The sequence below is a fragment of the Bufo bufo genome, chromosome 5, assembly GCF_905171765.1.
Source record: "Bufo bufo chromosome 5, aBufBuf1.1, whole genome shotgun sequence".
Taxonomy (NCBI): domain Eukaryota; kingdom Metazoa; phylum Chordata; class Amphibia; order Anura; family Bufonidae; genus Bufo; species Bufo bufo.
In genome coordinates, this window is record NC_053393.1 from 438,185,220 (window position 1) to 438,208,128 (window position 22,909).

Below are 22,909 nucleotides of genomic sequence, written 5' to 3' on the forward strand. Positions count from 1 at the left end.
GGGCACAATGGGCATTACTACTGCAAAGGGGGCACAGAGAGCATTACTACTATGAAGAAGGCACTATGTATTATTACTATGAATGGGGCACAATGGGCATAACTACTATGAAGAGGGCACAATGGGAATTACTACAATGAAGGGGTTCAATGGACATTACTAATGTAAAGGGGTCACAATGGGCATTACTAATATGAAGGGTCACAGAGAGGGGATTACTACTGTGAATTGGGCACAGAGGACATTACTACTGTGAAGGGGCACAGATGGCATTACTCTTGTGAACGGGGCAGAGAAAGCATTACTACTGTGAAGGGGGCCCAGAGGGCATTACTACTACGAAGGGGACACAGAGGGTATAACTACTTTGAAGAGGCACAGAGAGGGCATAGCTCTTGTGAAGGGGGACAAACGGTATTGCCACTGTGAACAGGGCACAGATAGGGCATTAATACTGTAAAAGGGGCACAATGACAGCATAACTACTGTGGATGGGGCACAATGAAGGCATAAGTACTTTAAGGGGGGCACAATGTGGACATAACTACTGTTAAGGTTGTACAATGAGGGTAATGCTACTCTGAGGTTGCATAATTTTTTTAAGTATTGGGTGGGGGTGCCAGAGACAGGTCCCACCCCTGGTGCCAAACACCTTAGGCACGTCACTGTCTGGAATAGCAGGTCTTGTGGCTCTTGTACCTACCAAAAGTTGTCCAAGGAAGTACAACTGGTGAACTGACGACAGGGTCATGGTGATGAAAGTGTATAGCCTGTTGATCCACCGCATAGGAAAGCTAGTTTAGCACAAATTGTTGAAAGCATTAATACAGAAATGTGTCAGAAAACAGCACATTGCAGTTGGCTGTGTAGCTGCAGACCAGTCGGTATGTCCATGCTGACTCCATTGCTAAATAAAAATCACAATGCAGTGGCATAACTTCAATGGAGGCAGATCACGCAAATGCTATGGGGCCCTGGGAAGTGGGGCCCACACAGAACTCCTTTTTCCAATGTGAAATCATTGCATTTTCATGCAGCCACCACTAGGGGGAGCTCAGTGCAAACAGAATATTACAGCTTTAATGTTAGGCAATTGTAACTGCTTAAATTACTATGCACTGACCTCCTCTTAGTGGTGACTGCAAGCAAGCTAATAGATGGGAAGCACCATGAATACATTGAGAAATATGATGTCAGAATGAGGGCCATATTTATGAAGCACCTGTTCCACTTTACTGGCACAGAAGTCAGATAAGTGGGTAAATCAAGGGTGACTTGTTTGTTATAATTTTTATTTTTGCCTGCTTAAAAACTAATTCCTCAGAAATCTGGGACGTTATATTTAGCATTCTGCATTGCCTGAGCGTGATTGATGCACTTGTACTGGAAAACTGGGTGGGTGGGGGGGGGGGGGGGGGGGGGCTCATACTTACAATGGTTTTGTTATGGGGCCCTATGAGATCTGTGTGTGCCCTTTGAGCATCAAAAATACTGTCATTAAGGTCACTTTCTACAGGACGATATTACAGCAGATAGCCAGAAAGCGTTCCTTTCCCGACAATCTGCTGGTGGAGGAGATAGCTACATATAAATCTCCTGCAGAGTATGGGAAGGGGCGATAGCTAATGCCATCATTCTTCCGCATACTGACTTGCACGATCTGCTGCCGGTAAACGATCGTTTTTGTGTGCGCACAAACAATTGCATTACCCTATGAATAAGCATTTAGCTTGTTTATCGATCAATCTGCGGCGCATTTAGGCCTCTTTCAGACGGGCGTTGCGGGAAAATTTGCGGGTGCGTTACGGGAACACCCGCGATTTTTCCACGCGAGTGCAAAACATTGTAATGGGTTTTGCACTCGCGTGAGAAAAATCACGCATGTTTGGTACCCAAACCCGAACTTCTTTACAGAAGTTCGGGCTTGGGATCGGCGTTCTGTAGATTGTATTTTCCCTTATAACATGGTTATAAGGGAAAATAATAGCATTCTGAATACAGAATGCATAGTAAAATAGCACTGGAGGGGTTAAAAAAAAAAAAAAAGAAAAATTTAACTCACCTTAGTCCACTTGATCGCGATGCCGGCATTTCCTTCTGTCTCCTTTGCTGAACAGGACCTGTGGTGAGCATTCATTACAGGCAAAGGACCTGTGGTGACGTCACTCCGGTCATCACATGATCCATCACCATGGTAAATGACCGGAGTGACATCACCACAGGTCCTTTACCTGTAATGAATGCTCACCACAGGTCCTGTTCAGCAAAGGAGACAGAAGGAGATGCCAGCATCGCGATCAAGTGGACTAAGGTGAGTTAAATATTTTTTTAATTTTTTTTAAACTGGGAGTGATGTCCACCTGCCCCACCATTTACTCTGATAGGCCACAGACACTAGGCTTAAAGCCTATCAAAATTTCTTGCAGGTTTAAAGGGTTACTGTAATCAGAAAAATGGTTATTAACCTGGCTGACATTAGCGATGAAGTGCTCCACTATTCAGCTCGCCGGCTGCCGGCATCCTCACTGCGACGTATTCAGCGCAGGCGCAGTGAGGCAGCCGATGAGCATCCTTCCCTCATTGCGCCTGCGCCGAATATTGAACGGGGCGGCGCAGGCGCGAGATTCCCCCGGCAGACAGGAGACCAACGCTGGCCTGGCCCTGTCAATCAAGTGTAGAAGGGCGTGGAAAGAGGTAAGCCAACGGAGCCTCTAAGAGCAGGTACAATGCCCCCCCCCCTGCCCCTAGAGGCTCCTTTGCATATTATAAAGGTTTGTTTTTCTAAAGAACAGCGGCACATAGTGACATAGGACTAATATAGTTATGTTCAGCTGACATTAGCACATCGCTAATGTCAGCCAGGTTAATACCCATTTTTCTGATGACAGAAACCCTTCAAAGGGGTTGTGCAGGCAGTATCTATTGATGACCTATCCTCAGGAGAATAGCCTCCAGCATCACCATTACCACCTCATGCCACTGTACCATTATGCTGCTCTGCCTGGGTATTAGAGGTTTCTCTAAGTGACATCAATGTGTAAAATTAAAAGGGTTTTCCGAGACATTTATACTGATGACCTAGCCTTCTCTCAGCTCGCCAAGAACAGCGCCATACATTGTACAGCATCTGTGCTTGGTATTGCAGATTCAGCTCCATTAACTTCAATGGAATTGAGCTTCACCTAGGCCACATAACTGATGAACGAGAGGTCACGTGGCCTAGGCTAAGCTGCCAGATGACTGCGGTGCCTTCTCAAATAGCGGATCGACAGGGGTCCTGGGTGTCAGACTCCCATCGATCAGATACTGATTACCTTTCCAGAGGATAGGTCATCAGTATAAAAATCTAAGAAAAACTCTTTAAATTAAATAGCTGTTTAATTACATTACCTCGAGAAGGATGACACATTAAGAATAATACATTCCAATACATTCAATAAATGAATATCAAGTTGTGATTTTTGTCTACAGAGGAATGGAAGTCACAGTTCATCAAAGCAGAGAGAAAGAAACTGCTAAACTACAAAACTCAGCTGGTAAAGGATTTGAACCCTCGTATCTTCTGCCCGTTTGCTGGTTACTTTGTTGAGGCCCACCCATCAGATAAGTATGTTTAAAGGGATATTAAAAGCTGCCTTACACATAAAAAAATTAATAGACAAACTCATTCTTAGATAATCTTAAATTACTCAGGTATATGTATGATAATAGCTTACCCAGGGGTCATGTATGTCCCCTCTGTGTTTCTCCTCACTCTCTATGACCAAGTTTGGGTGGAAGGGAAGACCTAAATGCACCAGAATTCTGGTTTAATTTGCATCAGAAATCTGGTGTACATGTGTTGTATCACATTTATTATGTGTTTTAGAGACTTTACACATCTCACTTGGCAAGGGGCATGACTAAGTGATAAAGGGATTGTATCCTAGTGGTAAATGAGGCACGACTTAAGATGCACCAATGTGCCCCAAAATTGTGCAAAATATTACGAAGTACCATATTTTTCCCCCTATAAGACGCACCGGCCCATAAGATGCACCTAGAATTTTGGGGAGGAGAATTAGAAAAAAAATATTTTTAACCAAAAGGTGTGCTTTTGGTGGGTTTGGAACTAATGGGGATCTGTGGATGGCACTATTACTGGGGATCTGTGGATGGCACTATTACTGGGGATCTGTGGATGGCACTATTACTGCGGATCTGTGGATGGCACTGTTATGGGGGGATTTGTGGATGACGCACTGTTATGGGGGGATCTGTGGATGATGCACTGTTATGGGGGGATCTGTGACGGACACTGTTATGGGGGGGATCTGTGGCTGACACTGTTACAGGGGGGATCTGTGGCTGGCACTGTTACAGGGGGGATCTGTGGCTGGTACTGTTACAGGGGGGATCTGTGGCTGGTACTGTTACAGGGAGGGGATCTGTGGCTGGCACTGTTACAGGGGGGGATCTGTGGCTGGCACTGTTACAGGGGGGGATCTGTGGCTGGCACTGTTACAGGGGGGATCTGTGGCTGGCACTGTTACAGGGGGGATCTGTGGCTGGCACTGTTACAGGGGGATCTGTGGCTGGCACTGTTACAGGGGGGATCTGTGGCTGGCACTGTTACAGGGGGGATCTGTGGCTGGCACTGTTACAGGGGGGATCTGTGGCTGGCACTGTTACAGGGGGGATCTGTGGCTGGCACTGTTTATATATGTGCCATCCACAGACCCCCCACCCCTTAACAGTGCCATCCACAGATGTTCCCCATAAAACTGTCATCCACAGATCTCCCCCCCCCCCCCCCCCCCCCCCGGGGCTCCAGTGCTGCAGTGTACAAATATAAAATGTCTCATTCAATTAAAAGTGATTAAACATGCCCCCTCACTCCTAATATTACTGTACATCCTAACAGCTTCTGTACAATGCAGCGCCAGGTGGGCGGCCGGCGCGTCACTCACTGACGTCACTTGCCTGCGCCGCCTGCTTAATTCATAAAGTAGGCGGCGCAGGCACGTGACATTGTGACATCAGGAAGTTACGCTGCTGCCTGCATTCAACAGAAGCTGTTAGGATGTACGGTAATATTAGGAGTGAGGGGGCATGTTTAATCACTTTTAATTGAATGAGACATTTTATATTTGTATAGTGCAGCACTGGAGCGGCGGGGCCGGACTACAGTGACTGCACTGCCCCGCCGCAATTGCCGGCCCCCAGCTCCTCCTCCCAGTCCCTCCCCGCTCGCTCATACATCGCAGCCAGCAATGTAAAAATGTCAGCATTTACCCCATAAGACGCAGGGACATTTTTTCCCCCATTTGGGGGGGGGGGGAGTGCGTCTTATGGGGCGAAAAATACGGTAAGCCAAACAATAGTATGTGGTGTACACTTGTGTGTTGGGTAAGAAAGCGTGATAAGTCCTAAAGTCCTATTCTGAGGAGAGATCTTCAATATCATGAAATTGAACAACCCTTTAAAAGGGATGCAATTGAATCAGCCCCAGGATTAGAAATCTATATGTATACAGTTAGTGTTATAATCTCATTGCACTGAGCTCCCTCTAGTGGCAGCTAGTAACATAGTAACATAGTTTATAAGGCCGAAAAAAGACATCTGTCCATCCTGTTATCATGCAAGTTGATTCAGAGAAAGGCAAGACATTTGTCCATCCAGTTCGGCCTGTTATCCTGCAAGTTGATCCAGAGGAAGACAAAAAAAAAAAACTGTGAGGTAGAAGCCAATTTTCCCCACTTTAGGGGAATAAAAAATTCCTTCCCGACTCCAATCAGGCAATCAGAATAACTCCCTGGATCAACAACGCCTCTCTAGTAGCTATAGCCTGTAATATTATTACACTCCAGAAATACATTCAGGCCCCTCTTGAACTCTTTTACTGCATTTCACCATCACCCCTTGTCACAGTCCTGGGGATAAATAGATGATGGGAGAGATCTCTGTACTGATCCCTGATATATGTATACATAGTTATTAGATCTCCCCTCAGTCGCCTTTTTCTAAAGTGAATAACCCTAATTTTGATAATCTTTCAGGGTACTGTCTTCCCCCTATTCCAGTTATTACTTTAGTTGCCCTCCTCTGAACCCTTCTGCCTTGTTCACAGGAGCCCAGAACTGTACACAGTACTCCATGTGTGGTCTGACTAGTGATTTGTAAAGTGGCAGGACTATGTTCTCATCACGGGCATCTATGCCCCTTTTGATGCAACCCATTATCCTATTGGCCTTGGCAGCAGCTGCCTGACACTGGTTTCTACAGCTTAGTTTGCTGTTCACTAAAAATCCTAGGTCCTTTTCCATGTTAGTGTTATCCAGTGTTTTACCATTTAGTATGTACAGATGACTTGCATTTTCCTTCCCATGTGCATAACCTTACATTTGTCAGTGTTATCTGCCACATATCTGCCCAAGCCACCAATCTATCCAGATCCCTCTGTAGCGGTATGCTGTCCTCTTCCGTGTTAATTACTTTAGACAGTGTAATCTGCAAAAATTTATATTTCACTGTGCAAGCCTTGTACAAGATCATTAATAAGTATATTGAAGAGAATAGGTCTCAATACTGACCCCTGAGGTACTCCACTAGTGACAGTGACCCAATCTGAGTGTGTACCATTAATAACCACCCTCTGTTTTCAATTACTGAGCCAGTTACTTACCCACATACAGACATTTTCTCCCAGTCCGAGCATTCTCCTTTTATATACTAACCTTTCATGCGGTACAGTGTTAAATGCTTTGGAGAAGTCCAGATATACGACATCCATTGATTCGCCACTGTCAAGTCTACAACTTACCTCCTCTTAGAAACGGATTAAATTAGTTTCACATGACCGATCCCTCATGAAGCCATGCTGATATGGCGTTATTTGCTTATTTTTATTGAGGTACTCCAAGATAGCTATAGTTTCCGGGCTCTGTTTTTGGACCTTTTTGAATATTGGCACCACATTTGCTATGCGCCAATCCTGTGGAACACTCCCTGTCAGTATAGAGTTCTTAAATATCAGAAATAAGGGTCTGGCTATGACATTATTTAATTCTCTTAGGATACGGGGGTGTATGCCATCTGGTCCGGGTGATTTATCTATTTTAATCTTTTTAAGACGCCACTGTACTTCTTCCTCGGTCAGACAGGGCACTTTTAATGGGGAATTTACTTTTACATTCTGCATTTCATCTGACAGTTTATTTTCCTCAGTGAATACATTAGACAAAAAAATATTTTAATAGTTTTGCTTTCTCCTCATCGCTCTCTGCAACTCCCCCCCTCATTACTCTGTAGAGGGCCAAAACCTTAACTTCAGATTTATACTTTTTACTATTTATTGTTAAATCTCTTTATTATAAGAAAGGACAAAGCAAGTAGTCATATCATTATCGACAATGTAAACATTAAATGTCGTTTTTCTTTTACCATATTCGAGTAAAGGCATTAGTGGTAGAACAATCATACATTACAACAAAATCCTCCATTCAAGTCACATTTTGGGCCATAATGATCCGGGGACAACACCCAAAGTAATAGGAATTGTGGAACTGGGACCCCTTGCAGAATAGTAAGCGTACAAAAAAGGTAGACCCTGACTTGGGAACATAATAACACTCTATTTGAGGAAGGTGAGGCTTCTCTAGTTTCATAATGTGCAATCACTTATATTGGCAGAAAAAGAGGACAAACAATGCAGATTTTAGGGCCTCACATGCTGGAAGTGAGTGTATAAAGCACATGTATCAGGTTCCTAAGTTACATATTATAGTAATGCAAATATAATGCTCCTAAAAATGTGGCTCATGGTAGGAGACACGAAAAAATCAACAAACAAGGACAAAGAAACATACAAAACCGGGACAAAGACAGACAAAAGACCAGGGAAGGTAAGAGGGAGAAAGGTAGGCGGGGAAAGGGGAGTGGGCCTCCATCTTGTCAAAGATGTCATCAGGTGTAATCACCTGTATCTAACCAGGTTTGGAAGCGAAAGGAGCTCCTAAACTGTAGCCAAGGCTCCCAGATCGACGTGTACATTTGGATTTGGTTGTGGGCTTCAACCCTAGTTCCTCCATTAAGACCAAAGCGTCCAGGGCACGTACCCACGTGACTCTCCGCAACCTATCTGATGATCTCCATTGGCGCGGTATAATCTGCCTCATAGACTGAACAAATGTTCTAAAAGCCCCTTTTTTGACATGTTGATATCTGCCCGAATAAACAGACAGTAAAGCAATCAGGGGGGATAGAGATATAGCAGTCCGTTATAGCGCGTTGTAGAGAGCAAAGATATCCTGCCACAGGGGGGCGACCCCGGGGCAGTCCCACCAGATGTGGAGCATAGATCCAACTGCTACTTGGCATCGCCAGCAGGTGTTGGGGACCGATGGATAAAATTGATGCAGCTTGACCGGAGTCCTATACCAACGTGTGAGAATTTTATAATTCAACTCTTGTGAACGACATGATGTAGTCGATTTATGAGTAAATAGTAGGGAACTGTTCCATTGTTCGGCCAACAAAGGGGCCGCCAGTTCACTCTCCCAACCAGAGGCAAATCCGACACCCCTCAACTGATCAGTTAACGACATATCACCCACCTCCCCGGCACCAAGCAGACCATAAATCAGAGATATACCGTGGCCTGGACCCGTACTAGCTACACAAAGCTTTTCAAAATTTGTCAAAGGAGCGGATAGTTGCGATCCGGGAGCCAGGGATCCCATAAAACTTCGGATTTGAAGGTAATGAAACCAGCGACTTGGAGAGTTGGAGAAGATGTGTGATAGATCATTAAGGGGGAGAAGTCCTGAGCCCTTAAAAATATCTCTTATTAGAATCTGGGGAGGGGGAGAAACTCGGAATGATGGCAAGCTTCTGATCGAGGAAGGTAAGTCGGGATGAACCGCAATAGCCATCAGCGGGCCAGGTGCGGTAATTAGGCTTATTTTGGAGGCAAATCTACCCCAAGACTTTCAGAGTTTGAAGTAAAAGTGTCACGGCGGGCGTGCACTCAGTATAACAGATAACACACCAACCAGGCTCTGGGCGAGAGACAGGGGAAGGGTAAACTCCTAGCTAATCCCTGACCTCTTTCCCTGCACTGCTCAGCCCACCTACAGACCTTAAAGGTAGGTATGAGGTGTCCCCATGCCTGGGCTGACAAAACCCTGAATTCCCTGAGATGGTGAAGTGGGAAATAGGAGCAGCCTGCTCGCACAGAACCTACATGGGATAGATGACACAAAACAACCAACTAGAAATAACACTTATCTTCCTGAGCTGGAACAGACAGCCAACCTTCCTTCCTAGCTTCCAAGACCACAATGATGAGTATAATCCGCTCAGGGCACTGGGCTGAGGAGCTATTTAAACTAATGACTCCACCCAGTGCACCTGATGAGGGGCGGATCCAGCACGACTCCAAAACAAACACTAAACTCGTGCTGCAATCCTGGCCGACCTCCGCACATCGTCAGAGTGGGGCATGACAAAAAGAGAGCGAAGAGTATGGCGGAGATTGTTTTGTGCGGCAACAGGGAGCCAAAAGATCCCCGACACTAGATGTAGGGCCAGGGTATGTTCTATGTCTACCCAGAGTTTCAGAGAACAATTTTGGATTAGATCCAGTACACAAAAGGCTCTATAGTATGCTTGGAAATCAGGAAGACCTGCTCCCCCCCCCCCCAAACTCTTCGCTCTAGATAATACTTTATAACTCACTCTGGCCCTTGAGCCATTCCAAATAAACCGAGAGGCTATTGACCTAAGTTGGATAAAGAATCTGTTACGAATATTACAGGGGACTGTCTGGAACAGATAAAGTAGTTTGGGTAAAATGTCCATCTTCAGGGCATTAATTCTACCAAACCAAGGGGGGACCATTTCTGGAGAGTAGATTCCACGGTTCTAATCAACGGTTTGTAGTTCAGCTTAAAGAGGTGGTTAGGGTTAGCAGGGAGATTTATGCCCAGGTGGCGGATCGAGTCAGAGGCCAATTTAAACGAAAATGTTTCTTTGATGTGAGTGACTTCTCGATGAGCCAAGGAGATGTTCAAAATTTCAAACCTGCCAAACCTTTCAAATTCCCGGAGGACTGAAGGCAATCCTATTCTAGAGGAGGAAAGGTAAAGAAGCAAGTCATCCGCAAAAAGGGACAGTTTGTGTTCCCTGGTCCCAACTACAACCCCTTTTATAGATTGGTTGCTCCGAAGTGCATTAGCCAGAGATTCCATGGTCAGGATATAAAGGAAAGGGGAAAGGGGAATGGCAGCCATTAACTCGGACCTGGGCTGAGGGGGAGGAGTATAATGCCATGATACAATTAATCATTTTAGAGCCGAGACCCACACATTCTAGCGTTTGGGCCAGAAAACTCCAATTGACTCTATCAAAAGCCTTCTCTGCATCCACAGAAAGTAGGCACAGAGGAGACCCGGTAGACCTAGCTCTAGCTATAATGCCCAAGGACTTCAGGGTACTATCGTGCGCTTCCCTACCAGGAACGAAACGCACCTGTTCTTGATGAATACACTTCAGAATAAGGGGATGTAGCCGCAGAGCAATTAATTTGGCATACATTTTTAAGTCCATATTTAAAAGGGATATTGGCCTATAGTTGGCACAATGGAATGGATCTTTGTCAGGTTTGGGTATGACTGTTATATGGGCCTGTAGAGATTGGGGCGGGAATGGGACTTCCGAAGCTATGGAGTTAAAAGTCTGGAGGAGAAAGGGAGATAATTCTTCCGTGAGAAGTTTATAAAAGCGAGGAGTTAGGCCATCTGGACCCGGACTCTTCCCATTTTTAAGATTTTTCATAACTCCTATGAGTTCTGAGGATGAGAAATCATCTTCCAATGCCAATGAGTCCTCACTGGGAATACGTTTGGGGCCGAATTGGTTCAAATAATCCCTAGCATCTAGTGTATAGGAATCAGAAGTAGGGTCTCTCCCGGTGTTAAGGTCATAGAGGGAGCTATAATAGGTTCGGAACTCTGATGAGATTCCGGAGGGAGTATGTACCAATCCCTTATCTGGCGTGTTAATCGAGGTATCCTGTGTCTGTGGGAGCCTAGGGTGGAGAGCCCTAGCAAGCCATTTTCCACTCTTATCTCCGTATTCAAAGAACCCGAATTTAACCTTATCCCGAAGACATAAAGTTCTCTGGTCAGACGGGGCGAGCTTATTTGATGTTTCTTTACTGTCAAGTGCTATCAGGAGAGAGGAGAGTTTCGCGGAGCGTTCTTTCTTAAGTCTGGCACCATGGGTAATAAAAATTCCTCTAAGTACACATTTTAGGGCTTCCCATTTTATCGGAGGGGGGGGACGGGTCATTTTGGTGAATATTGGCGAATTCTGTAATGGCCCTGCGGATGTCAGTCATGCAGACTAGGTCATTTAGAAGATTATCATTCAATCTCCACGTGAAGGGGCTGTTGGATGTCTGTTGGAACCTAAGTAGGCCATACACAGGTGCATGGTCCGACCAAAGGAATCCATCCATCGAACAGAGTGGGTCTGCGTCCAGTAAGGAATGTGAGACAAATAGATGGTCTAATCTAACATAGCTATTATGGGCCTGAGAGTGGAAGCTAAAATCCCTGACTCCCCGATGTAACACCCTCCATAAATCAACGAGGCAAAGGGAGGCCAGGTCTTCTCTAAAACAGCGCTGGGATGCCAGAGAGATAGCGGACCTACCAGTCGAATAATCTATAACAGGGTCCATCACCATATTGAGGTCGCCACCCAGTATGATAAAGGAACAATCTGCAAAGCGAGCCAGCTTCCTGAGGATCTTGGAGCCAAATAAACATTAGCAATTGTATAAACATGGTGACCATCAGACAGCTTGAGGAATATGTAGCGCCCCCTACCATCAATGTCCGAAGACAAAACCGTTGGGCGGAAGGACTTGTGGAAGGCTATGGAGACACCTCCCAATTTTTTGACAGGATTGGGACTATAGAAGCAAGTAGTATAGTAACCACGCTCACACTTAGGAACCGAAGCCAGCTTAAAGTGGGTCTCCTGAAAAATGATAAGCATGACACGCTTCCGGTGAAAGCGATATAAGATCTGGCTACGTTTTTCTGGTTTATTGAGGCCCCTGGCATTATAAGTGCAAAAAGAGAGGGAAGTCATCTCATACACTGCTTAGGGGACGGGATAGACGTAAAATGTGGGTCAGAATGTCCTGCAATTGTGCAGCGTGATCATTTATGACTTTGCGGTGGCAGTCCAAGGTACTGAGGATCTGAGGGCTGCGGTCTTCCCTCTGGTCACCGGAGTTGAGACGCCGGATTCCTGCGCCATCTTGGAAGCGGTGCCTCCGGAGCCTGGATTCCCGGGCTGGCTGGACGGGCTGAAAAATCTTGAAATGTCGCCCGGTTCACGTGCTGCAGGCGCTGGGGTAGAAGATGGACCCCTCTTGCAACCCATGAAGGATCCCGCGGTCCTCTACGTGCTATGGGTGAGTGTTATAAGCCGGAGGCTTTCAGGAGCTCAAGCTGCGTGCTGCTTACTCCGCCATCGGCAAGCTCCGCCCCCCTTTTTACCATTTATATAAATGTAGAACATTTTAGGGTTAGTTTTGCTCTCTTTGGCAATTAATCTCTCTGTCTCTAGTTTGGCTGCTTTTATTTGTTTTTTTACATATTCTAATTTTTTCCTTATAGTTCAGTTTCAGTGCTTCCTCGCTACACTCCTGTATTAGTGATTTAAATGCTTTCTATTTGTCATTTATTGCTTTCTTTACAGTTCTATTTGTCCACATTGGTTTTTTTTCTTGTTCCTTAACTTGTTATTCCCATAAAGTATGTACCTCTCACAATTAGATTTTAGGATGCTTTTAAAAATATCCCATTTTGTGGTTGTATTTTTATTTTTGAGGACTTTGAACCAGTTAGGCCTATGGCCTATCTTAGTTGGCTATATTAAGCTTTTTTGAAATTTTGGTATTTTTGTTCCTCCCTGAAGAAACACTTTTGAATGACAATTGGAAGGTTATTACTTTATGTTCACTATTTCCCAGGTGTCCCCCAGCCTGCACATCTGTTCTATCAGGTCTATTGGTTAATACTAAGTCCAGTATGGCTGTCCCTCTAGTCAGGCCCTGAACCAGTTGGGAAAGGTAATTGTCTTTGGTTATTGCCAATAACTTGTTTCCTTTATGAGATATACAGGTTTCAGTTTCCCAGTCTATATCTGGGTAGTTGAAGTCCCCCATAATAACCACCTCATTATGCTCTGCCGCCTCGTCTATCTCGTTTAGTAGCAGATTTTCTGTGGACTATTGGTGGTTTATAATAAACTCCTATTAGTATTTTATTATTGTTTTTGCCTCCATGTATTTCTACCCACAGTGATTCCACATGTTCATGTCCCTCACTTATATCTTCTCAGACTGTGGGCTTTAGACAGGACTTTACATAAAGGCAGACCCCTCCCCCTCTCCGTTTTTTGCAATCCTTTATAAACTGACTGTAACCTTGTATGTTAACCGCCCAGTCATAGCTATCATCCAGCCATGTCTCAGTTATTCCCACTATGTCATAGTCCTCCTCACACATCACTAATTCCAGTTCACCAGTTTTATTAGTCAGGCTTCTGGCATTAGTAAACATACAATTAAGAAGTTTATGTATATTTTTTACCCTACACCTTTTCTTCTGAACTGTTCTAATCCCTCCTTCCATTCCTCCCCCAGTCCCACTACCTTGCCCCCAGTCTCTATCTGAGCTGTATCTTACGATTATGTTCTCAGTTATAATGATTTTTAAGCAAGTTCCCACAGCCTGCCTGCTGAAACTGTCTCCATCTTCCAGTCCCCACACTGTTTACAAGGTCACATGCACCACTCCAGCCAATGACTAGCTTCAACAGTGACCCGCTGCTTGAGGCTACATCACCGCTGAAGCCAGTCATTGGCTGGAGCGTTACATCTGACTATGACTATGCACCACCAGATGTAAACAGTGTAGAAGGACCAGAAGATGGAGACAGCCACAGAGGAGGCAATGAAAAGACCAGAGCGGCGTGGAGCAGGTAAGTATGAATCTTCTGTTTCAGCAGGCAGGCTGCAGGTACTTGTGAAAAGATCATTATTACCAGACATCCCCTTTAAATGTGTTTTAGATATGCTAAACTTCACAGTCTCAGGTTTTATCCTCTTCAGATATTGTCTGTTTGTCTTTCCATCTAATATGCTATTCCCTTTTTGTGGGCTTCTAGTTATGTCTATAAAATTATTCAAGCTGTTAAACCTCAAGAAATTGAAGACCTAGTCAGTTAACTTGTGATTTGAACCGCCAACAAAACAGGTTTAATTTCTTAACATTATAATTGCATTAGAACTCCCTTAGATTACTCCAAACAGAAATGGTGACCTGGTCACAACATTTTCCTACTTTATCTACTAAAAGAATGGTGGACGCCTTATACAGTATAGGGAAAATTGGGATATGGCCAGCAGCAGACAAAGCCTACATTTCCCCATTGTGTAATTACTTTATTGGATGAACCACCACTTCTTGCCTAAGATGTGCTAATGTAGATACAGATTTTTTTATCACTGTTTTGGGAGTTGCTCACAAATCCAATTTTTATAAACAGGTGGAGGTGGAATCATTTGTTAAGGCTCACTTGATAAATTTTGTCCCTTTAAGCACAGCGTGGGAGATTTTTGGTCATGTTAATTATGCTATGTTTCCCAGTACCAAAGAAGTTAACAAATTGTTGCACGTAATGTATTCTGCAAGAGTGTCTTTCTCCTAATCCACCTACCCTTAGATTATTCCCTCGAAGGGTATCCTTTATATTTCGGTCTGGTTTGGGTAAACTGGGTGTTTCAATAGGAAGCTAAGGTTTAAAGCCTTTTTACTCTATGGAAGTCATTTATGCAGATCTTGCCACCTAGAATTCCACAGAAATTACGAGACTCCTTTCAATATATCACATGGTATCTACAGCAATCCACTTCATCTGGATCATTATTGATTGCTTAATTGATAACTATGTAAATTAAGGTTCAGCGCCTTGTGCTTCTCATTGGTAGCTTGGGAGATGCTGTCTCCATCTTCCAGTCCCCACACTGTTTACACGGTAACATGCGCCGCTTCAACAGTGACCTGCTCCTTGAGGCCACATCACCACTGAAGCTAGTCAGTGGCTGGCTTTACAACTTTTCCCCCTGTTTTCACCTGTTTTCTTCCCCTAATGTTCCCCTTTCCCTTTTCATCCCAATAATTCATTTAAAATACTCATTGGTGACTTACTTATTTCTATGTAGGTCTTATTTCTCTCACCATACAGAATATATGGAACCAATTTGTTGTTCTTTTAACATGTTTCAAACGAACTTATTTATCTTAATGTAACTATATAAAATGTATGGGACTACATTGAGACCATTTTTTTATGCCTTAGAAAAAAGTTGTCAAAACTACAGCTTTTTGTTTGTCCTGCCTACTAAAAAAAATCTCAGTAAAAAGTGGTCAAAAAGTCATATGTACCGTTGATATCAGTGAAAACTACATCTTTTCTTTTCAAATTCTTTTTATTATTTTGTTATCAAACATGTGACATTTTGGAAAATACAATATAGTAGGCCATAATGAGGCTCAGACATGTATACAAGATCTAAAAGGCAACGTACATGTACAATTAGAAGGCCAACAGCGTAGGCAAGATATTCAGAAATCAGAACTTAACCCCTTAAGGACCCAGGACGTACCGGTACGCCCTATTTCCCGAGTCCTTAAGGACCCAGGACGTACCGGTACGTCCTGACTTAAAATCTGTATTCCGGCGCCCCAGGGGTTAATCGGAACGGGATTTCGGCTGAAATCATTCAGCCGGCATCCCGTAACAATGCAGGGGGGGGGTCATTTGACCCCCCCGTATCGGCGATCGCAGCAAACCGCAGGTCAATTCAGACCTGCGGTTTGCTGCGCTTTTTGCAGTTTCTGATCCCCGCGGGCCCTGACCGCGGGGATCAGAAACTTTTGAGTGCCTAAAATCATTATTTTTCACCCCCCCCCTGCACCCCTGCACGATTTTATGCCGGTGGGTGTCGCATGCGGTGGGGGCGTTGCGGGAGGCGGGCGGTGCGGCAGGCGGGATCGCGATCCCCCGCCCGCCTCCCCATGAATGATCGTTGGCTTCTAGTGGTTATACCAGGGTGCCAGCACATTGCTGGCACCCTGGTATAAACGGCTGACATCTGTGTAGATGTCAGCCGTTTAACCCTTTCCATACCGCGGTCCGTACGGACCGCTGTATGGAAAAAGTTAACTGTCATCGGTCAGGGAGCTCCCTCCCTCTCCATCGGGGGGCTGCTGTGCCTTTGCAGCCCCCCGATGGAGAGGGAGAGAGCCCCCAGAGAGCCCCCCTCAGCCCTGTGCTCACCCTTCCCCGTCTGCGAAGTTCTGAGCAGACGGGGAAGGTTCCCATGGCAACAGGACGCCTGCTCAGGCGTCCTGCTGTCCATGGTGCTGAATAGATCTGTGCTAAAAGCATAGATCTGTTCAGTGTAAGTAAAATACAGTACAGAACAATATATATTGTACTGTACTGTATTATACAGACATCAGACCCACTGGATCTTCAAGAACCAAGTGGGTCTGGGTCACAAAAATGTAAAAAAAAAGTGAAAAAAGTTAAGATAAAAAAATAAAACATTTATCACTGAATAAAAATTAAAAAAATAAAATACACTACACATATTAGGTATCGCCGCGTCCGTAACGACCTGATCTATAAAACGGTCATGTTACTTTCCCCACACGGTGAACGCCATAAAAATAAAAAAATAAAAACTATGAGAAAATTGAAATTTTGCCCACCTTACTTCCCAAAAAAGGTAATAAAAGTGATCAAAAAAGTTGCATGTATGCCAAAATAGTACCAATCAAACCGTCATCTCATCCCGCAAAAAATGAGACCCTACTCAAGATAATCGCCCAAAAACTGAAAAAACTATGGCTCTTAGACTATGGAAACACTAAAACATGATTTTTTTTGTTTCAAAAATGAAATCATTGTGTAAAACTTACATAAATAAAAAAAAAGTATACATATTAGGTATCGCCGCGTCCGTATCGACCGGATCTATAAAAATATCACATGACCTAACCCCTCAGGTGACCACCGTAAAAAAATAAAAACAAAAACGGTGTAAAAAAAGCCATTTTTTGCCATCTTATGTCACAAAAAGTGTAATAGCGAGCGATCAAAAAGTCATATGCACCCCGAAATAGTGCCAATCAAACCGTCATCTCATTCCGCAAAAAATGAGACCCTACTCAAGATAATCGCCCAAAAACTGAAAAAACTATGGCTCTTAGACTATGGAGACACTAAAACATTTTTTGGGTTTTAAAAATGAAGTTATTGTATAAAACTTACATAAATAAAAAAAATAGTATACATATTAGGTATCGCCGCGTCCGTGACAACCTGCTCTATAAAATTACCACATGATAAAACCTGTCAGATGAATGTTGTAAATAACAAAAAAAAAGTGCCAAAAAAGCTATTTCTTGTTACCTTGCTGCACAAAAAGTGTAATATAGAGCAACCAAAAATCATATGTACCCTAAACTAGTACCAGCAAAACTGCCACCCATCCCGTAGTTTCTAAAATGGAGTCACTTTTTTGGAGTTTCTACTCTAGGGGTGCATCAGGGGGCTTCAAATGGGACATGGTGTCAAAAAACCAGTCCAGCAAAATCTGCCTTCCAAAAACCGTATGGCATTCCTTTCCTTCTGCGCCCTGCCGTGTGCCCGTACAGCGGTTTACGACCACATATGGGGTGTTTCTGTAAACTACAGAATAAGGGCCATAAATAATGAGTTTTGTTTGGCTGTTAACCCTTGCTTTGTAACTGGAAAAAAAATATTAAAATGGAAAATCTGCCAAAAATGTGAAATTTTGAAATTGTGTCTCTATTTTCCATTAAATCTTGTGCAATACCTAAAGGGTTAACAACGTTTGTAAAATCAGTTTTGAATAGCTTGAGGGGTGTAGTTTCTTAGATGGGGTCACTTTTATGGAATTTCTACTCTGGGGGTGCATCAGGGGGGCTTCAAATGGGACATGGTGTCAAAAAACCAGTCCAGCAAAACCTGCCTTCCAAAAACCAAACGGCGCACCTTTCACTCTACGCCCTACTGTGTGGCCGTACAGTAGTTTACGGCCACATATGGGGTGTTTCTGTAAACAGCAGAGTCAGGGCAATAAAGATACAGTCTTGTTTGGCTGTTAACCCTTGCTTTGTTAGTGGAAAAAATGGGTTAAAATGAAAAATTAGACAAAAAAATGAAATTCTCAAATTTCATCCCCATTTGCCAATAACTCTTGTGCAACACCTAAAGGGTTAACGACGTATGTAAAATCAGTTTTAAATACCTTGAGGGGTGTAGTTTCTTAGATGGGGTCACTTTTAGGGAGTTTCTCCTCTAGGGGTGCATCAGGGGGCTTCAAATGGAACATGGTGTCAAAAAACCAGTCCATAAAAATCAGCCTTCCAAAAACCATACGGCGCACCTTTCACTCTACGCCCCGCTGTGTGGCCGTACAGTAGTTTACGGCCACATATTGGGTGTTTCTGTAAACGGCAGAGTCAGGGCAATAAAGATACAGTCTTGTTTGGCTGTTAACCCTTGCTTTGTTAGTGGAAAAAATGGGTTAAAATGAAAAATTAGACAAAAAAATGAAATTCTCAAATTTCCTCCCCATTTGCCAATAACTCTTGCGCAACACCTAAAGGGTTAACAATGTATGCAAAATCAGTTTTGAATACCTTGAGGGGTGTAGTTTCTTAGATGGGGTCATTTTTGGGTGGTTTCTATTATGTAAGCCTCGCAAAGTGACTTCAGAGCTGTAGTGGTCCCTAAAAATTGAGTTTTTGTAAATTTCTGAAAAATTTCAAGATTTGCTTCTAAACTTCTAAGCCTTGTAACATCCCCAAAAAATAAAATATCATTCCCAAAACAATTCAAACATGAAGTAGACATATGGGGAATGTAAAGTCATCACAATTTTTTGGGGTATTACTATGTATTACAGAAGTAGAGAAACTGAAACTTTGAAATTTGCAAATTTTTCCAAATTTTTGGTAAATTAGGTATTTTTTTTGTGCAAAAAAAATAATTTTTTTTACTTCATTTTACCAGTGTCATGAAGTACAATATGTGACGAAAAAACAATCTCAGAACGGCCTGGATAAGTCAAAGCGTTTTAAAGTTATGAGCACTTAAAGTGACACTGGTCAGATTTGCAAAAAATGGCCTAGTCCTTAAGGTGAAAATGAGCCCGGTCCTTAAGGGGTTAAATCCTTTTACAGTCTCAAAAAGGATGAATGCCTGTGACCACAGAGACATTGCTAGAGCAAACCTACTGACAAAGGAATAGTGAGGAGGTTAAACAGAGGGAAGTGAGGGAAGGCGAGGAAAGGAAGGGGGGGAATAGCAGTAAGCTAACATTATAAGTCATAGGGTGTAGAGCTACAGAACCTGACAGACCCCGAGGGAGGCTGTGGAGAGGGAGCCTGAGACTGGACAGAAGGGAGAAAGACGTGGGCTGGCGCAGCTATCTGAAAGTCTATAAGTGGTTATAAACACTTCCCTAAACCCATGATGTGAAGTTTCTGTACTTTGCCCAGGGGAGCCAGGTCTTTTGAAATGAAGCACGTGATCTAGTTTCCCAACTCGCCAGCTCTTCCAGCCAAAATAAAGCATTGGTTTTGTCTAACCATTGACCTAGCGTCGGGGAGGATTTGGATTTCCAATAGGTAGGGACTAGTATTCTCGCAGCTGCTAAGAGGTGTCTCAGCAGAAACAGTGTATGTTTAGGAAGTTTCTCAGGGAAGAAATGTAGCAGGCAAATTTCTGGCTGTAATGGGAGATTCAATTTTGTTACTTTATTAATCTGGGAAAGAATCGAGGTCCAGTAAGGGATGATAAGTGGGCATGTCAACCACATGTGGAAGTAAGTACCTTTCAGCTGGCCACAGCGCCAACAATGGAAATCATAGTCAGGGTTGTATTTATTAAGCTTTTCGGGGGTGAGATGCCATCTAGATAAGATTTTTTTTATCCAGATTCTTGCATTCTTACACACCTCGAGGATTGCTTAGGGGCAAGGAACACTCTACTTAGTGCGTCATCTGAAAATTTTCTTCCCAGGCTTTGATGAAAGGAAGTTTAGCTTCAGTGTGCCAGGCAAGCAATAATTTACTAAGGAACGAGACAACCTTCGTGGGAGTTTTAAATTGAGACAAGATGATTTCGAATTTAGTTATTGGCCTCTGTGCATCGGGTCCCTGAGAGATCCGTTTAATAGAGAAAATCACTCTGTTGTACGACACTGCAGTCAGAAACAGACCTCCGAGGAGTTCATTTAGAGTCGTGATGGAGGGACGAGCTCCGTCTGCGATTATAGAATCAATAGTGGAACAGGTATGTTTAATCTCTTTAGGGATGGTGCTATTATGTTCAGCATTAGGACCATAAATCATGTCCTTAAAGTGAAGAAGGGGGGGATGGATAAGGGGAGCACAGAGTACGAACTTCGTTTAGGCTTCAAATTCTGCTGGTTTTAAGGATGAAGCTATTATGAATTGTGCTGGCCAAAGAGGGTTCCGGTGTTCTGCCAAATCTCTATACCTTGCGAAAAGTTTATACCGGAAGTAAAGCAGCCGCACAGGGATCAGCTGGAGGAGGGTGTGCGCGGCGCTGCGCAAGCGCACATCCGACGGCTTACCAAAGAATCATTGCAGCACCGCGATAGAAGTACTTTGTGCACCGCGTGAGCGCACTTAGAGGTATAGAGATTTTGCAGCGCAAAATGTTGCATCAGATCTCCCTACCCCTGAGTGCTCAGGCGACTGGTGACCTCGGTATCCAGCACTGAGCTCTGCGGTAAGGATGAACTGCAACTGATGATTTGTGGGCGCCTGCGCACTCAGGGGTAGGGAGATCTGATGCAACATTTTGCGCTGCAAAATCTCTATACCCTCAAGTGCTCACGCGCGTTGCACGAAGTTCTTTTATCGCGGCGCTGCAATGATTCTTTGGTAAGCCGTGGATGTGCGCTTGCGCAGCACGCGCACACCCTCCTTCAGCTGATCCTTGTGCGGCCGCGTCACTTCCGGTGCGGCAGCGTCACTTCCGGTGTAGACTTTTCGCAAGGTATAGAGATTTGGCAGAACACCGCTTCAGCAAACACAATGTGGCACAGTGGAAAACGCTGAATTTCTTCCTCAATGGGGACCCAGAATTTATGAGGGGGCTTCCTAATCCAGTCTACTATCCTGTTCAAGTGTACGGCTTTCACGAATGTCTGTGGTGATGGGAGATCTATGCCACTGTTCTTTCGCGGGAGCTGCAAGGTAGTGTATTTAATTCTTGGTTTCCTAAGGTGCCATATATATTTGGAGAAGATCCGGTTTAGTTTAGTGTGAGGAATACACACAGGCAGTGAATGCAATAAATAGGTAACCTTAGGCCATAAAAGACATTTGGCTATATTTTTACAACCAAACCATGAGACATATGGGGTAGGCCATAAGGATAGTATCTTTGATATCTCTTGCAGTAATGGCAGAAAGTTGTTTTTGTATAAATGTCCGGGGTCCAAAGAGATTTTAATCCGCAGTAATTTAATGAAGGGCTGTGACCAATCGAAAGGCGAGGTGTTGGAGATCAAGGAAGAAAGACGCCCAGGAAGGGAGATATTTAAGGCCTGAGATTTACTCATATTTATCTTAAAGTTGGAGACCCTGCCAAAATCGTGGAATAAGAGCTCGACTACTGGGAGGGATCTAGACGGGTCGGTCAGTAGTAGCAATAAGTCATCTGCGTACGCTGCCGCCTTATGTTCCCTGCCCCCACAAAACAATCTCTTCAATTCGAGAGTCATTCCTGATTCTAGTCGGTAATGTCTCCATTGCTAAGACAAAAAGCAGGGGAGACAATGGACACCCCTGTCTAGTGCCGTTGGAGATATGGAATTCAGGTGACAGCGTATCATTCATCATTACTCTGGCGGTAGGATCTTGGTACATAGTGAAGACGGAGACCAAATGCCCGTAGGGAAGATCTGAGAAACAACCAGTCCACCCGGTTGAATGCCTTGTCCGCGTCTGTACTTAATAGAATCAGTGGCCTGGCTGTTTGCGTCGCGTTTGTTATAAGTTGAATTACTCTGTATATATTGTCTTTACCTTCCCTACCTGGAACGAATCCCCCCTGGTCTGGGGAGATAAGAGAGGGAAGGATCCCTTGTAGTCTTCTCACCAATATTTTTGCAAATTTTTTAAGGTCAACATTCAGCAATGATATAGGTCTATAATTGCAGCACAGGACCAGATCCTTCCCTTCCTTATGTATAATGGATATTTGGGCCATCAACATTTGTTTGTGAAATGGGACGCCTTCTAGTGCCACGTTGTATAATTTTTTAAGATGAGCTAAGAGGGTGTCTGCGAAATTGCCGTAGTAAAGGGATGTCAGGCCATCCGGGCCAGGGCATTTGTTTTTGGGAGTAGAGGAAATTGCGTCGCAGATTTCCTGGATGGAAATCTCAGAACTTAACTGTGTTGGATTAATTTGAGGGAGAGATAGCGTTGAGAGGAAACCAGAGATAAGTTCCCCTTTAAGGCGAGGATCCACAGAGTCTGTAGCTAAATTGTAGAGTTCTTTGTAGTAGTCACTGAATTCTTTGGCTATGTCTTCAGTTTTATGTATTAAGGTACCTGAGGGGTTTCTAAGACTAGTAATAAATTATTTGTTTTTCCTTGCCTTGATCTGTGCCAGCATGAACCTGGGCGGTTTATCGCCGTGGGCATAGTGTTTAACCTTCGCATATAGGTATGCTTTGCCAGAACCCAAGTTAAGAATGTTCTTAAGA

General features: G+C 44.0%; 1 protein-coding gene across 1 annotated transcript in view; it reads left to right on the forward strand.

The window, feature by feature from the left end:
* The window catches only part of LOC121002190 (cytidine monophosphate-N-acetylneuraminic acid hydroxylase-like), a 259,046-nt gene that overhangs the window by 150,903 nt on the left and 85,234 nt on the right, over positions 1 to 22,909 (forward strand). The window contains exon 13 of the mRNA XM_040433533.1: positions 3,472 to 3,607. Within this exon, the coding sequence (XP_040289467.1) occupies positions 3,472 to 3,607 (136 nt within the window). The remainder of the gene's footprint in view (positions 1 to 3,471; positions 3,608 to 22,909) is intronic.